The 16933-nt window shown below is 49.2% G+C and overlaps 1 protein-coding gene across 1 annotated transcript in view; it reads right to left on the bottom strand.

Moving 5' to 3' along the window:
• LOC133347554 (nuclear receptor coactivator 3-like) overlaps nt 1–16933 on the bottom strand; it is a 178022-nt gene that overhangs the window by 141958 nt on the left and 19131 nt on the right. The window contains 1 exon segment of the mRNA XM_061559918.1: nt 673–779. Coding sequence (XP_061415902.1) covers nt 673–779 — 107 coding nt within the window.

Raw genomic sequence — 16933 nt, 5'->3', positions numbered from 1 at the left:
CGTTACTTTTCGCACGTTTTTGCGTATCATTGTTTCAAACCGGTGCGCCAAGCGCTTATGTTACCGTTGGCACCGATCAAAATAACTAACGCGTGAACAACACCCCTGTCAGCAAGCGGACGCACGAAAGCGTGCCCTGAAACTGGAATGCGCCCTCGATTCGGCACGAGGGAAAGCCGCACTGCAGAGGTCCCGTTCCAGTGCTGTTTCCTGTCACGCAGGGTCGTGCGCCGCTGTCGATTTACAGTTTCTGGTGATGGGGATAGCATTTTGCTTGGCTACAGCAGATGCCAGCAACACAATTGGGAAATAAAATGAAATGACCTTAGGTGAAACGTTTTTTTTATATGGAAACAAGTTACGCAAAAACATTACTCAGTGAACATGCATTATTAATGCGCGAAAATTAGTTTAAAAATTCCCTCTCATATTAAACAGGCAAGACAGAAACATAACCACTGCACAGTAATCTATAAGAGTAAAGAATTACGTTGTAAACAATTGGCATTTACCTCACGGACGCTGTTGTCGAATAGCGAAAGAATGGGGTCATTTGAATTAACTGCCCAACTCAATTTGTTTCCATTTCTCGTATTCACTGCAGCTGCGACACGGGACACGATAGAAACATTTTTTTCACACACATTCTTGGGACGGAATGAATAAACAGACCTGGGAAAGGCCAAACGTCGTCGCTCCTCCTCGTGGACACAGCTGGGCCAGGTGAGGCCGTGTTGGTCACTGCCAGCGGGCTCAACGGGTACAGCTCGGTCTGCACGCTGCAAGGCGACACACAAAGACAAAGATCCCCCCCCTTAAAGCCTTAACCAGACTGTTGGGGAAAGTGCTGTTAGCGAAGCACCTTTGACGGCCGGCAAGGCAAGGCGACACACATAAACGCACGTACATTCACAAAGACGCCGCTTTATACGCAGACATCTGTTTTGATAATGTGAGTACATTTGTCGCATTAACTGGGGTAGGTCAAGTCTGTCGGATGCTTCTTGGAGTCTTCTTGCCAACCGTGGGTTCAGCAACTTGACAGCAGGCTCATTATCACTTTGGCCTCTATAGAGGACGCTACGCTGCATCCGAATATTTTTGCTATCGTCAACTGGAATTAGTTGTCAATTATGTCCGCGAGATTTCTTTAGTCTTGATTTTTCCAACGTTTTTTTCTGTTTTCAATGGATTTCTCAATAGTTGTACCTCTGCATATTCGTTCTCAATATTCACGCTTTTTAAATCGCTGTTTACTTTTCTATATTTTCCAATAACCTTGGTTGTTCAACAGCGTTATACTGAAATCAGAGGGGCAATATAAAGCAAAGCATCATACTTAACGAGGCTTAAGGGTTTGAAAATATTATTTGCCTGTAGGTTTGCAGGTATAAATTGCAATGTTTCAGTAAATTTATTTTATCTTACCCAGGAAAACCGCAATGAGCCTCAAGAGGGCCGCTGCATTATACTCTATGGCTAATTTCGTATTGAGTATTACAAATTTGAATGTGGTGGTTAACTGCAATGCCCTAAATAATATGCAAAAAAACATTTCCATTATAAATTACAGACATGACCAACCAAGTAAAAATGCAGTATTTCTCGTGCAAAAAAAAGTGGCACAAAATGTGGCACATTTTTTTTTCCAATTACTTCTCCACTTAAATAACCATTCAACAATGACCTGACAAAAAAGTATCTACATATATCTGAGAAAGTTTGCGAGAGAAAATAGAAAAACGGACAAGCGTATCTTGGTAGTTATTTTTTTTTACAAAGTCTAAATATAAACTCCAGAGAATAGTGAGAGCATTATACATTATTTAATGTACCGGCAGTTTAACTCTCTACCGATGAGAAATTTGCACAATTCCCCGAGGTGTCATTCCATCATTAATATTCAAAGAGGAGCAAATCAAGCGGCAGGAATGTGTTTGTAACGAATATAAATCTCACTCGCGCACGCGCGCACACACAAGCACAGCAGAGATCCACCCCCAACCACCCCGTGCCGCACTGCAGCTGTTGTGGCCAACAATTGGCTGCAGCCAACTCACCACGAGCATTATTATTATCATCGCAGGGCTATCGACTGCGCGCCTACGGCCAAATCACACGACTACTGCTACTACCAGCACCGCCGCCACGCGCACAAGGGGCCGTCCATAAATGACGTCACGCGATTTTGGACGATTTTTGACACCCCCCCCCCTCGTCACACGGCGTCACAAAAAGTCAGACCCCCCCCCCCTCAAATATGACGTCACAAAGCTCTGCCCCCCCCCACCCAAAACCATATTTCCATTTTGAAAATAAAACATGCTTCAAATCGCTTTGAACTATTGTCATTGTAGTGCGTATTTAATGTGGCGCTGCACTCTGATGTTGTAGGAGTGTTGTTACAACAATTAGTGTTGTTATAACAATTCTGTATTTATTTAAAGTTGCGCATTTTGATGTGACGTCACATTTCTCGTCACACATCGTCACAAATGTCTGACCCCCGCCCCCCTTAGGTGCGTGACGTCATTTATGGACGGCCCCCAATCTCGGCAGGACGCCGGACGCGAAAGCTGCACCTGCAAATAGCGGCATGGATTGTCACGACCATCGAGGGGGCAGCATGCTGGGTTGGTAAAGTCGTGGGGTTGTTGTGGTTGAAAGGGTGGGGGGGGCGGAGTGGCGGCTTGCGACCTCCTCCGCGAACTGAGACAGTGAGTGACGAAATCCGTTTAGTGTCGCAAGCTCGATGATGGGTGACCACGGTGGGGTGGGTGGGATGTGGCTTGCAGGGTGTCGTAGGTGCAGGGAGCGGTGTGGGGGCTGCTAGGATGTGGCAAGGAGATTGGCATTCGAAAAACACCACCACCACCACCACAGGGGGCGTCCATAAATGACGTCACGCACCTAGGGGGGGTCAGACATTTGTGACGATGTGTGACGAGGGGGGGAGGGGGGGTGAGAAATGTGACGTCACGTCAAAATGCACAACTTTAAATAAATATAGACAACACGTTCTACTTAATTAAATAGACTTTTTAATAAATGTTTTCTCCTACAACATCACAGCGCAGCGCCACATTAAATACGCACTACAATGACAATAGTTTAAAGCGATTTGAAGCATGTTTTATTTTTTGTGGGGGGGGGGGGGGGGAGGCAGAGCTTTGTGACGTCATATTTGAGGGGGGTCTGACTTTTTGTGACGCCGTGTGACGGGTCAAAAATCGTCCCAAAATCGCGTGACGTCATTTATGGACGGCCCCCAACCCCCCTGAACCTAACCGCCTTTGTTTTGTGTTGCACCCGGCTAACCTCGTCGTCGTCGTCGTGCGGGGAGTCCATTAAGGTGATGGATGTAAATGTTTTTTCTCTCCGCATGTACAGTTGAAGTAGGTGTGCTTTACAAACACTGTAGGAGCTCGTATCGGAGCTCTCACGACGACGACGACGACGACAACAACAAAGGCAGGTTGTGGACTGAGAAGCGAACATCGGGCTAGGTAGAGGTGCACCGATGGGGCTTCTCAATTCACATGCGCCACGGTGGAGAGATGTTAACTACGTTGCCTGGTGTACAGGCAGGAGGAGGTCATGGCTTCGATCCCGACCTTTGACGCATGTATATTTGGAGTTTGCGTGTCTCTCCCCGTGGTCGCGTGGATTTTTCTCCCAAGTCCTGCCCGGGTTTTCCCTCCACATTTAGAAACACGCGTTCGGAGTTTTCGGCTGCTATACATTTCTGCGTGTTAAGGGGCTGTCCAAAAATGACGTCACGCACCTAGGGGGGGGGCAGAGCTTTGTGACGTCATATTTGGGAGGGGTCTGACTTTTTGTGACGCTGTGTGACGAAGGTGGGGGGGGGGGGGGTCAAAAATCGTCCAACTATCATTTGTGATCAGGTTGCATGTCTGGTTAGCATGGCTGACTATGTCCGGTGCTTAAAAAGTTTTACATACTTCTCAAAAAGACCTATATATCTCAGTGAGCCCTACCTGGTAAAGTAAAAAAAAAAATTGCGTATAGTCTTAATACGCTAATGGTCTGGATCTTATTCATGCAACAGAAATGCATCATCTTCATCGCCTTTTTATATCCAATGCAAATTTTCAACTAAAAGCCCAAATCACAACTTCAATTACAACTCATTTGACAATACTCCCCATTGGCAGTGGCGCGCAAAGCACAACTGACACAAAAAAAAAAATCCCATATATCGAAATGTGACTTTCTTGACATGCTGAACGTCAAGGAGCGAGTGAGCGAGTGGGGAGCGAGTGGCACAGCTCACGGAAACACACGGGGGTTGCATTCCCGGCCACGGCGAACGTCAGCGGCGAGAGATATCTGAACCGGTCTTGCCCCCCCGCCCCCCCCATAACTCCACGAAGCCTGCACGAACCAGAACGTTCAATTATTGTCTGAAAACGACCCCGTGATCTAGACGGCATAGGGAACCTGACATTTGGTATAATGCATTCAAAAAAACCTTTCCATTCCAATCAATTTTCTTACATTTATTTATTAAATATGGTGACTTTAATATCTGCAATTTAAACAGCAATATGCTACATCTGCTCACCATCTGGACTTGTGCTCACTCTAAACTAAGCCACGTCGACTCAGCTCTGCATGTAAACCACCCTCCTCTGTATCACAACCCCGCAACCTGTACGGCAGACGCCTCGTGTTCCGCTCGTCAGCAGCGTATATACCTTTTTCCACCTTTCCTTTCCGACTGTGCGGAACAATTGCATAAACATCAATCACAAAGCCTTCATGGAAACCTACGGACCTGTCTCAACTATCAGCTCCTACGCGTGCAGGATGAAATCCCTGTTTTCATGTCTCCTGCCAGGCAACTGCTCACCCACACGCCACTGCTGTCAGAAGGGCCCTCCTCTCGAGGGAGCTCTGAGAGAGCTCCCTCTGAGAGAATATTTGGCCTGCACACTGGCCGCAACGTCTTGGAAGCGTCGTGGCTGTAACCCACGCTTCACCCTGAACCACGGAGCGACCGGCCCATCGACGAAACTGCGGGCGTTCCTATTTACATCGTCGAGTGGATAGAGGCGGGGGGGGGGGGGTCTTTAACAAACTTGCAACGTCGCGTAAACTTCCGCGCCAGGAGCTGGAAGCGAGCCGGGGGCCCCCCGGATTGCAAGTCCAGCGTGCTCATCATTACACCGCGCCAGCATCTCCCATTCACCCATTTATTCTCATGAAAATGCAAGCGGTGGCAGGTGGACAAGCAGCAGCCAGACATGCAGCTGGCCAGACTTTATTGTGAGTCACTATAAAACAAAGGCGTACTAAAAAGGCAACTCGGGTCACGTTAATGCATCATGGAAGGCGAAATTCTTTCGAGTCGGGTTAATGGTTTAAAAGTGGCTGGGAGAGCAGCCAAGACGAGAAACAAGATGCAGCGCAAAGTTTGGTATTTCAAAGCAGGAAAGGGCCGGTCAGGTCTGGCTCATCTTCCAGCCTTCATCAGCTGTCTGCAAAACACTCCCATCTGCAGTACTTTACTCACGTTTAAGTATCAGGAGAGTTAAATTGGCGATATATTTTTTTTTAGGTTTTATTCGGGATAAAATTAATGTTTAGCATTTCAGCCTACAGCGTCACTCGCCGGTTCGGTGTCTCAGCGTGGCAGTGGAACGACGGCGCGAACTTTTTTTTAAATCGCCTGCGTCTGTCCACGCAGCAGTATACTAAAACTAAACTTTAGATTTTACCAGGCAAGTCTCACAGAGCTATATAGCTCTTTTTCAGAAGAAACCTGGCCGCAAATGATCGCTCAACAAAGTGGCTTGTCAAGTGGACATTTATAACAGCCAAATACTTGAAACGCATGTTGATTCTAAATGTCGAGGGAAAAACCGGAGGACCCGTAGAAAAATCCACGCGACCACGGGGAGAACGCGCAAACTCCAAATATACAGGCGTCAGGGTTGGGATCAAACCCACGACCTCCTGCATTGCAGGCGAGGCAGATAATATCTCGCCACTGGGGCACACCACAGTTAATCGATCAGCAGGTCACGTGTGGTGGAGTAAAGTGTGGGTACTGCCCCTTCTGCCAAGACGTCTGGTCGGTGGTTGAAAATTAGGCCGAATATCCACAAGAGAGGTTCTGTGGAGCTCCCTCTAGAGGAAGTCCTTTTTCCAGCAGTGAAGTGAGCGAGCAACTGCAGGGCTGCACCTTTATCGTTTTACTTTAGTCGGCAGCCATTGCAGAGAGTAAGTCCGCTTGTAAATTGTTGCTGAAGAAAATGTGCATAATTTAGTATCACTGTGCTTTGCTGCAGATTTCAAGGGCTCCACGTCTTAGCCGAGGTTTTCTCATGTAAAATAAAATTCCATCCATAACCTACCAAGAGAGATGAAGATTTCCCATGCTGTGTTTGTCTGAGGATTTTGACCATACTTCACCCTGCTGCTCAGTACGGATTGGTGAAGGTGGGTGGAGAACAGGATATGCACTTGCACACTGATGTTAGCCGTGGCTGGGAATTAAACTCAGACGGTCAGGTTTGTAGTGCTGTGCACTTACGACTGCGCCAACGTTCCACCTCCCATCCATATAACGCTCTTTAAGTTCATATCCGGGATTGCCTGCCTTCATAGCCATACCTAGTGTGGCTTCAGCGATGATCCCTTATTTTGTTCTTACTGTACCATTTCCAGAATGTAAAAAAAAAATAAAGGTAACACGGAGAGGAAGAGACATTTTGTATTTTAATCAATTGGAAAACAGCCGACGCAGAAATGCGCCAACTTCCTTTGGCATCGCTAAACACTCACAATTTGTGGCAGCCGGCAGCCTCAATGTAACAGCCAGCCGGAAAAAAATGCCACTGCTTAAGAATTTTAAGTTCTTTCCTGCTCTGCCAAAATCCTTAAGCACTTATTGGCATCACAATCCTTTGTTGCCTGCAGCAGTAATGAAAATGTGGTTAACAAAACTAAACCCCAAGTCAGCATAGGGTTTGCGAGACACCTTTGTCAGGCGTGGCCAATGCAGCTATGCCGACTGGCCTGCGGCGGCAGTCATCCATTTTTAGTTTTTGTGTACATTATAAATGTTGAGTGAGCGTGCTGCCGATATACAAGAACAAACGCCTGGTTCAACTGCACCGCCTGACAGCTTGCATGCGTCCTCCACAGCCCTGAGTACAAGCACCGGCGTATACAGCACATGGTGGAAGATGAAAAGCCGCTCCCCACCGAGCAACCGTGGCTACCAAAGTTGGGAAAGCGTCTCCCGGCAGTGCCCGACGATTCGCTCATCCGCTGGTGGTGTCTCGAGACGTCCACAGGGCCACTCCCGCAACCCCTCAACCTGGTTCACCAGCCTCGGCCACCAACGCAAGACTACACGGTTGCCAATCACCCCGCCAACACGAACAAAGAATAATAAGCCCTGTATGAATCTACTGTTAGATGACAGTCTCCCATGCCGTACAGTGCAGGGGGCTAATTGACCATACTTCACCATGCTGGTCAGTGCTGCATGGTGAAGGCCTTGTGTTTAGTTTGTTGTCCTTCCATCACACCTCCCATTAGCATGGTTGGCTAAGTACGGTACGAAAGAAGTCCCACAAACATCATAGACACGGGAGCATTGATTTTGCTGAACTTCTCTCTGCTGACAATGCACCCCCCCCCTCCCCCATTTTAAAAAGGGCCGCACATGTACACTTGTAACCATTCTTTAAAAGATAACATGCAAACTATAGGTACCTAAACTATTTTTTTACAAGGTAAGGCCCAATCTGAGCTATATAGCAATTTTATCAGAAGCGACCTGGCCACAGATGATAGCTCAACCGAGTGGCTTATCATGTGAATATTTAAAAAAGCCAAATACTCTAATTGCGTGTTTCTAAATGTGAAGGGGAAAACCGGAGGACTCGGAGAAAACAAAAACGATGTGTGCATCGTTCTGACAAGAGTTTAAAGCTTTATTTATGAGAAACAGAGTGTAAAATTACAATCAATGGTACTCGTTGTGATATTTCAACTCGATCAACCGGATCAACACATCATTAACGAAGTTTCGAACAAGATCTGGGACAGCCCGGTACAAGGCAGCTTAAGTCTGTAATTACCAGACAAAAGCTTTTTTATTAAGTGGCATATTAGAACATGCTATACAACAACATAATATTGTAAAAAAAAGTCTAAGTATTTAAGGAATTTATGATCAGCAATCTGAGAAAACCACACAAGGAGTGTCTGCTTTACTTCATGACGTCTTGCCAACTTTGGGAAAGTATTTAGCGTACTTCCGTACACACATTCATACGTTGCGCCGGCAAACTCCTGTTGTCGTGTAGGTACGTTACTCGAACACATACGTATGGAATGTACAAAAGACACATTTCTAAAAGCGCACCGGTCACTTGTAACCCACACAACGTTTTATTGCGTTAAATTCTAAATTGTTTACGTGCCATCTTGCCAAAAAAATTATCTAATTACAGGCGCGTACTTCACAACACGCGGCAATCAAATTCTATCCAGTTCACACCATTCAAGTAAATATTTTTTTTGCGCATTCCAAAATCTACGATAAATTCTTCATGGCTTCACTAAGAATAGGATGGTTAACCACAGGCTACAAGTTCCATCTCTTCGCACAGAGTTCAAAACCGCCATCTCAGACCGCCGCCTCGTCATTCCACGCCACAATTACATTCGCAATAATGCAACAGCAGCAGCAGCAGCACAAACCCCCTGCGAACCCCTTCTCCCAGCGGTTGCCAAATATGACACCGTTTTCTGTGCATGGTAGAAAGCTCGGCATAAATACACACGCGGTCATCGGGCAGTGATGACGCGCCGAGACGCACACGCAGCCATCTTCGTGAGAGCAAACGAGGAGGGAGAACTGGGGCACGCAAAAAATGTTGCGAGCCCTGTACGATCGCCGTTATTTGTCGAATACCTTGGACACTTACGGTGGACGACAGTGGGGTCTTCAAGGGTCGGGGAAGGCCACGGTGGTGCGTTGTAAACGTTCTGCGACAAGACGTAGGCTCTGGAGAACTCGGACGACCACGCCATCGACCGGCAGATCGGGGCTTGAAACTCATGGAATCATGGTTCAAATGTCATTATTTACTCACAACTTACTCAGTTGGGAAAATCCACGTCGTTACGTCGCCCTCTACTCGGCAGACATGCACGCTTGCAAGCCGGTGCCGCGTTTGACTTGTGCCGCACAGGGACAGCTGCCACCAGCAGGGGTCCCCTTGGATAGGCTGCAACAGGACGTTGGAATAGTTGAAATGATCAGATGTGCTTTTGAGTTGCTGCAGCATATAAGCAGCAATGGCCCTATATACGTGCAATTCCTTGCAAGCGGTTTTTGCTCAACTTCGATTGACCAAAATCAAGAACAATTAAAATCAATCCCCTGCATCTGGACAGACCGTCACCGAGTTCCCCGTGAATGAGGATTTACGTGGCGGGGCCTTGGATGTCATCAGGATATCTAACACGGGAACCGAGGTGAAACTCTCCCCATGCTCAGCTGCAATGGCATACGTTGCCTCTCATTTAACATCATTGGCTCCTTCCCCTGGCTCGCCACACTCATGTTGAAGAAGGGAAGTCTCCTGGTCCATGCAACGGACGGACGGAAGTTCGACCGGGAGAGACCTCACCCTTGTAACAAAAGGCTTCGGCGTTTTTTTTGTTGCTCCAGTTTCTTCGGTTCCATTACGAGTTCATAGGCCAGCATAAATGCATTGCGACGTGAATTATCACTATTATTAGATTTCAGCCCATGAGCCCAGTAATTGACTCCACATTTAGTGACCACCGGTTCATTATCATCACATCATCTCCCTTTCTCTCACCCGGCCACCATCTTCCAGGCGCATTTGACTGAGTGTTTACACAATGTGAACCATTCATTTGCCACAATGCAGAAAGTGCCTTCATTCACAACTAGATTAAACCCCACTCGTAACAGAAATTAACCAACACAAGGATATTGGGATGACGTGTACATGTACCAGTGCACGTGTACAGTCCTTATATCAATCCACCGCTAGATGAGGACCTTCCAATGCCGTGCGGGTCACGGGGGTGCAATTGACCGTACTTCACCGCGCAGGTCAGTGCGGGGATGGTAAAGGCTGCGAGCGTCGACCTGGGAGCGTTGACTAACGGTACAACAATGGATTTCGGGCTGCCTGATGATGATAACCAAAATTTACGTGATCAAGTCCAGCAGCAAAAGAGGAAATGAGAGAAAAACGGGAGAACCGAGAATCCAGCCATGATTTGTCGGCGAAGATTCGGCTCAGACGCGGCTCTTTTCTTCGGGGGTTCTTTGCGTGCCTTGCTGGGGCCGATCGTGGGGCTACATCGTCCTATAATGTTGGTTTTCTGACATTGCTGACAACCAACCGAGCCCGTGTTCTCCTTCATTTGCCGCATCAGCAGCACAGTACACCATCTATGGTCCTCACAATCGCCTTTTTGACTCGGAGGCACGGAGCAGAACAAGCCGGCTAGTGTACGTGTTTATTCCGTAAACTTCCCCGAGCATTAAGATTCCAAATCCTTCACAAAAACCACATGGCCCTACCCTGCTCGGACTTAGAGGAAACAGCAAGAACACTCAGCCTGAAGTTGCCCAAAACCTTTCCACACCACATGATAAATCAAGGACGGGATGATTCACACCGCACACAACCACCACGAGCGATTTAATTAATTGTCATAATTCATGGTCATGGTTCATTTCAATAATCAATTTCTTAATTTGTTTTACATTGTGGTGAATGTGGCGGCCCCCGACACAAACCCATGACGTACAATGACCGTCCCCCCCGCCGACCAAATGATCCGCAAGGCATGGGAAGGCAATACCTCACCACGCAGGTCAATGCAAGTCATCGTAGGTGGACAGCACAGATGCAGTAGCACAGAAGCGCTGTGAGAGGGTAGGCGAAATGATTGCAGGGAAAGCGTGCGCCCAATCTGGTCAACGTTTTCTCCTCTCGCTCCGAAGCGTCGCTGCGCAGCGGCACGTGCTGGAAAAGTAAAGCACTTCAGCTGGGAGACACCCAATGGAAGGGCGACTTCTCAGTTCAGCACAAACCACTATTTGGGCTGCACGCATTTTGAGCCGCACCTCCGATGAGCACAGTTGGCTACGTACGGCGTGAAAGATGTTCAAAGTAAAGCTCAAATACATATACGCAGTCCTGCTATATACGGTGCATGCACAAAAAAATCGATCTCATTCAAAAGCCGCATTACCGCTTATCATACAAGCAGCAATGTTCTCGCACGACAGAACACATTTTTGATTGGGAGCGTCGCAGCGTTAACCTTGGGGGACTTCCAAAGACGGCAAGGCAGATTTGAAAACACGTTGACCCGACCAGTTGGCAGCGGTGCTCGCAGCCGAGTCCGAACACGTGAGAGGCGAGGCCCGAAAGCGTAACACACGTCGCCTATTTCTGTTCACCGTGACATGCGCTGATTGATTGGGTTCTTTTAACAACGCGGGGCGGGAGTGGCTCGCATGGCGCACAGCAATAGAGATAACAACAAGCAAATTGTACAGGGGGCAAGAGCGGGTTCTAAATACGGTACTTTTATAATCGGCATTGCGCAAGTCGTCCTCCTATCACCAACCGCGGAAATGTGGAATTTGCGCCGCTTGCTAAGGGCCACCAACAGAATTTAAGATCTCCCCGACTCTCGCTGAAGCATGGCGATAACTTGACTTTGTACCTTCACGTGCACGTAGCATCGCAACTCGAATCGGACAATCAATTGGATGGAGCGGAACACAAAATCTAAACCGAGGGCAACGCGCTCGTGGCGCGGCGCGCCAACCGCCGCGTCGCTACTCCGCCGGCGTTGTCCATGGAAGCACGCCGAATTCGGAACATTTGCTTGCATCGTGTTATTGTAACATCAAACGGTCCCGGGTGCAATTTTTTTCTTTTCGGGCAATATGAGGTCACGACGCGCGTGTGGGGCACTGAACGACTGTTGACGTGCGCCACGGCCAGCATCAACCCCAGCACGAGGAAGCAATAAAGGGGGCCTCGCACACACGCGCGATTTCTGCACGTTTTTACGCAACGTGACGCCATTCACCGAGCCGCATCAAGGGCATTGTCAATACGGCGCCGCCAGCGCCAGCGGCACACACGTGCTCGGCTTTAAAACCAAAACGCAAAAACAACGGTGACTTTACGCGGGTGAAGCGGCGGTGGAGTTGGGGGCGGCTCGGCCACGTGAAGCCACTGAGCCACAAAGCAGTGGGGGGGGGGGGGTGTAGTGGGTGAGAGGTGAAGCAATTGATGGCTGTGCTCAGGGGGGTGGGGGGCTTCATTTCAGCTGGGTCTGTCCGAGTCGGCGACACAGAAAGTACACACACACACCGCATCCAATATACTTGTCGCGATGGCCGTGGCTACCCGTCACGTGCATTGCTCCTGTCTGCCAGTGACCCCGACAATATTCAGCGTGAAGCTAAGCCCTGGGCTATATTGTACTGATGAGTCCTTACAAATAATACGGCCACAATTTTGACTCGTCTGGGTTGGTGGTCCACAATTAGGCTGTGTGGGGTGGTGTCACGCTGACGTCCAAGGGCATGATGGGAGGACTGATCCTCTTGACACAATCTGACCTTTTGCTGTCGAGAAATCGCCGATTGCGAGTATCATCATTATTTTTTTAATCCTTCCTCTTGTGTTTCTAGCACGTGTTTCTCATCAATTACCGAAAGTGTACTAATTGTTTAAATCTTGCATTGTCAATGTGAGAGTGGCGTTCAATTCCGAAATTAGTATTTCACAGTGCGTGCGATACTCAACAGCCAAAGTGATACAAAAAACCTTTTTGGCCGTAATTATAAAACATGGAATCCTGTGCCATATTTCTCTTCCATTTTTAGTTTTTTGTTTTTTTTGTAATCCTGCCCCCAAACAAGTAAAAATGCATCGGCCCTATATTGACAAACATCGATGTTTATGAACGCTACCCTGTAGATGCTTTGGAAAGTTTCTTTTTTAGGAAAAAAAAAACTACGTGGCCGTGTGTCTCTCTCTCTCTCCACGAGCTCTCTCCCCCCACGACTCCCAAAACACCCAGCATGCTGCTACGCTCTCCCGACCACCACACAAGCATCCACGCAAAGACCCCCTCCGCCAGACGACCGCCCCACGGCAACTTTTTTTTTTAAACAAACAAAAGGAGGAAATGCCACTGGAAGAGAATTTTTTGCACAGTTTAAGCCAAAAATAGACAACACTCCGTGCATCAAAATAGTCCACTGTACAGCTCGTAGGCTTGTCCAATTTCTAGGAAACGTGTTTTTATTGAAACGTCTACAACAAGCGATCGAGTTGCTCCGGCAAAGTGCAGTCTGTCTCTCTCCCTCCTCTCTCAAAAGGGCAGAGCAAAATGTATCTCAATAAGTGGGCCAAGCGCCTCCTTGTAGCAGGCACGTCTGGCGGCAAAAACACCGTCAAGATGACAAGACGGGGAAGTATACTCTTTGGTTTTTTCGGTAAAGTCACGTAGGTAAAAAAAGAAAATAAATTAAATCACGACGTTTCGGAGGCAACACAAGCTTCCGTCTTCAGGTGGAACCGTCACAGCAAAATTACTGTATCAAATGAGATACGGTAATTACTCCGAAACGTCGTGATTTTTTTACCTACGTGACTTTACCGAAAAAAACAAAGAGTATGGACCCTTGCAGTCACGAAAACTTCAAATCTAGGGGAAGGTTTCGAGCACTGTCCGGAGAAACAGCTCGGTGCAAAGCGCCAACACACACACTTCCAAAGAGACCAACCGCCCAACTTCTTTTGTTGAAGTCCCGTGTCATAATTTCCCGATGAATGCTCCATCCATGCACATCCTGGCGGTATCGCTGAAATCCACACTGCGTCAACCAAATCATTGGCCTGGATGAGGAACTTTTCCATTCATTTCTGACGATCATTAAGAGAAAATTAAAACTGTTGCTTTTCACAATGCCATACGAAAGAAAGAAAGATTCTCCATTATGCAGATCCCCATTCGAGCACCCATTCACTTCAAAGGCCCCTTTATCATCACATCGGTGCTTCAATTCCTGCGCGTTCATTGTGCCCACCGCACAATGCAGTCTCTTGTAACGCACGCAGAAACGAATCTCATCCACGCACGCACAAAATCAACCTCGTCCACTCCTTAAGCCCCAGCCAGTTGCCGGACTGAGAAGATTAACACCTCGTTCAAAACTAGGACCACATTAGGCAAAAAAACAACTGCAGAAAGGTGTCCAACTGTAATAAAAGGACTCGAACACTTCTTTCTGTCTTCGTGTCTTTATTCAGGTTCACGTCTTTACCCACACGGCACTCTGTTATAACTCCTGTACTTGTAGCCCCCGGCTATTCACTGCTATTATAGCTTCCTCACCCCTCTGACTCTCTGCTTCATCTACTGTAACCTCCTCCCTGCAGACTCGCTGCTACCCCTATGTGCAGACCCTCTGGCTGTCACTGTATGCAGACCCGCTGCCCACTCTCTCTGTGCAGCCCCGCTGCTGACTGCAGCCTCCTTGCTGCTTCGGGTCGGTCACCGCTGGCCAACGGTGCCGATCCTCGCTTCCCCCGTGTTCGTGGCGATCTCGCCACACCCCGCTTCGCCCTACGTGGCCTTCCTCTGTTCCTGGCTCCCAGTCACTCCCCCCTGCTCTTCCGGTTCCCCTCCTTCTATACTCAACCCCTCTCCCCCCACGTGACCTAACTCCTCCCCCCCTGACGGCACCTCAGAAGGGCCGTTTACAACCGCATTACATCACCCTCCCCCCTAAAGAAAATCCAGCCGACCTCGGCTGAATTGCAACCTGAAAAGCAATGCGGGTGTAAAGGGCCAACACGCAAAAAGACACGAAGCATTGAAGAACATTATAACAATAACACAACACAACACAATCTAACGAAACGTGAGGGATTTCGAGCGAGTACGGGTAGCCGGGCCGTCCCGGACGGTCGGCGGCCCACCCGCCGAGCGGGAACGTGGAAGGGTTTTAGGGGCGACGGGCGCAAGTTCTTCCGTCGCCATTGGAGGCCCGCCACTGTCCCGCTCGCGTCCAGAAACATCCCGTACTCGCGTCCGCGGAGGGATAGGAAGAGCTGCAGGTCCCGTGGGTTCTGCGGCTCCGGTCGGCGTCCCACAAGCGGAAGGTCCTCCTCCCTGCGCTGTCACGGCCGGCTTGTCTGTGAAGGGTACGACAGGCGCTCTCGCAAGGTCAGCAGACACAGGCAAGGGCGAGTCGGCAGCAACAGACCCCGGCAAGGCAACTTGGGGAGATGACGCATCCGGCCGTGGGGCAATGTATGGCTTCAACCGGGACGTGTGCACGAACCAACGCCGTGCACCAACCTGAACACGCGCCGACTGTGGGTTGGGAACCTCAATGAGGCGGACCGGACCCTGCCAAGGTCGATGTAATTTAGGAGATGTACCTGGCCGCACCTGTGGGCAATGAAGCCAGGCCAGGTCCCCCTTTTTCCAGGGACACTCCCCCTTTGAACGTCGGGCACACCGCTCATTCCTGGCCTGAGCCTTGGCAGTAGCCATGCGGGCATTTTCCCTCGCCTCAGCGACACGCCGAACGTTATCCTTAATATACTCAGGAAGAGGCTTAACAGGCCCCCTCGCACCGGTTCCCAACTGGTCATGAATCGGCGGCACGTTCTCACGGCCGTACATAAGGAAAAACGGCGAGTATCCAGTAGCCGCGTGCGGCGTCATGCGATACGCCGAAAGCACCCCAGGGATATGCAAATCCCAATCAGATTGGTTTTCCCCGACTGTATGGCACAGCATGGCGGACAGAGTCCGATTCAACCGTTCCACCATACCATCCGTTTGCGGGTGGTAGGGGGACGTCCGTATCTTTTTAGTTCCAAGAGCCGCACACACCTCCCCCAACAATTTAGACGAAAAGTTACGTCCCTGATCCGTAAGGAGCCTCTCCGGAGCCCCTTTGTCCATTACATACCCAAATAGAAAGGCGTCCGTGATAGACGCCGCTGACTGGTCAGGCAAGGGCCAGGCCATCGGCCAGCGAGAGAGGTACTCCACCCCCACCAGTAAATACTTATTCCCTTTAGCTGATGGCGGAAAGGGTCCCAAAATATCTAACGCCACCAACTCATTAACCCGAGATACTTTAATCGATTGTATCGGCGGAACATATGGATGTTTAGGCGGCTTACGGCGGGCACAATCGGGACACGCGCGAACGTGACCGACGACATCCGTCGTCATGCCGTGCCAATAATAGTCTCGTTGCAGCGTCAATAGGGTTTTCTGCACCCCCAGGTGTAAAAGTGTGTCACAGTGCAAAGATCTAATCAACTCATAGCGCAATGACGCAGGCACAACGAGACGCCAGTGTTCCTGTATCCCTTCCCTCCACATCAGTAACCCATCTCGGAGAGCAGTTTCCGAATTACCACCCGCACCGACTTCCTTACCCGCCTTCTCCGTTCGTTTCCGTAACGACACCAAAGAATCGTCCAACATTTGCTCCCGAATCCACACAGACCTTGGAAGACGCAAAATCCCGTCAGCCGGTCCCCCTTCAACCGGTCCCGGTGTAAGCGGAGGTTCGAGAACATCCACTGCCCGCGCGACAGGCTGAGGGGGGGGCTGAGCCGGTCCACACCTATGCGTCCCCGACGCACACGCACAAGGGGATTGTTGCGGCAACCTGGACAGTGCGTCCGCGTTAGCGTGACGCACACCCTTCCGATGGTGAATTTGGAAGGAGAATTCTTGCAACGTGTCCAGCCATCTCGCCAATTGTCCGGATGGCTGGTCCATCTTAAGAGCGTACTGCAAGGCCGCATGGTCCGTTCGGACAATAAACGACCGACCG

This window comes from Lethenteron reissneri, chromosome 26 (genome assembly GCF_015708825.2).
Source record: "Lethenteron reissneri isolate LAM-NWPU_2019-01 chromosome 26, ASM1570882v1, whole genome shotgun sequence".
Classification (NCBI taxonomy): Eukaryota; Metazoa; Chordata; class Hyperoartia; order Petromyzontiformes; family Petromyzontidae; genus Lethenteron; species Lethenteron reissneri.
The sequence above is the reverse complement of the archived record's forward strand: the minus strand, read 5'-3'. Positions and strand labels throughout refer to the sequence as shown.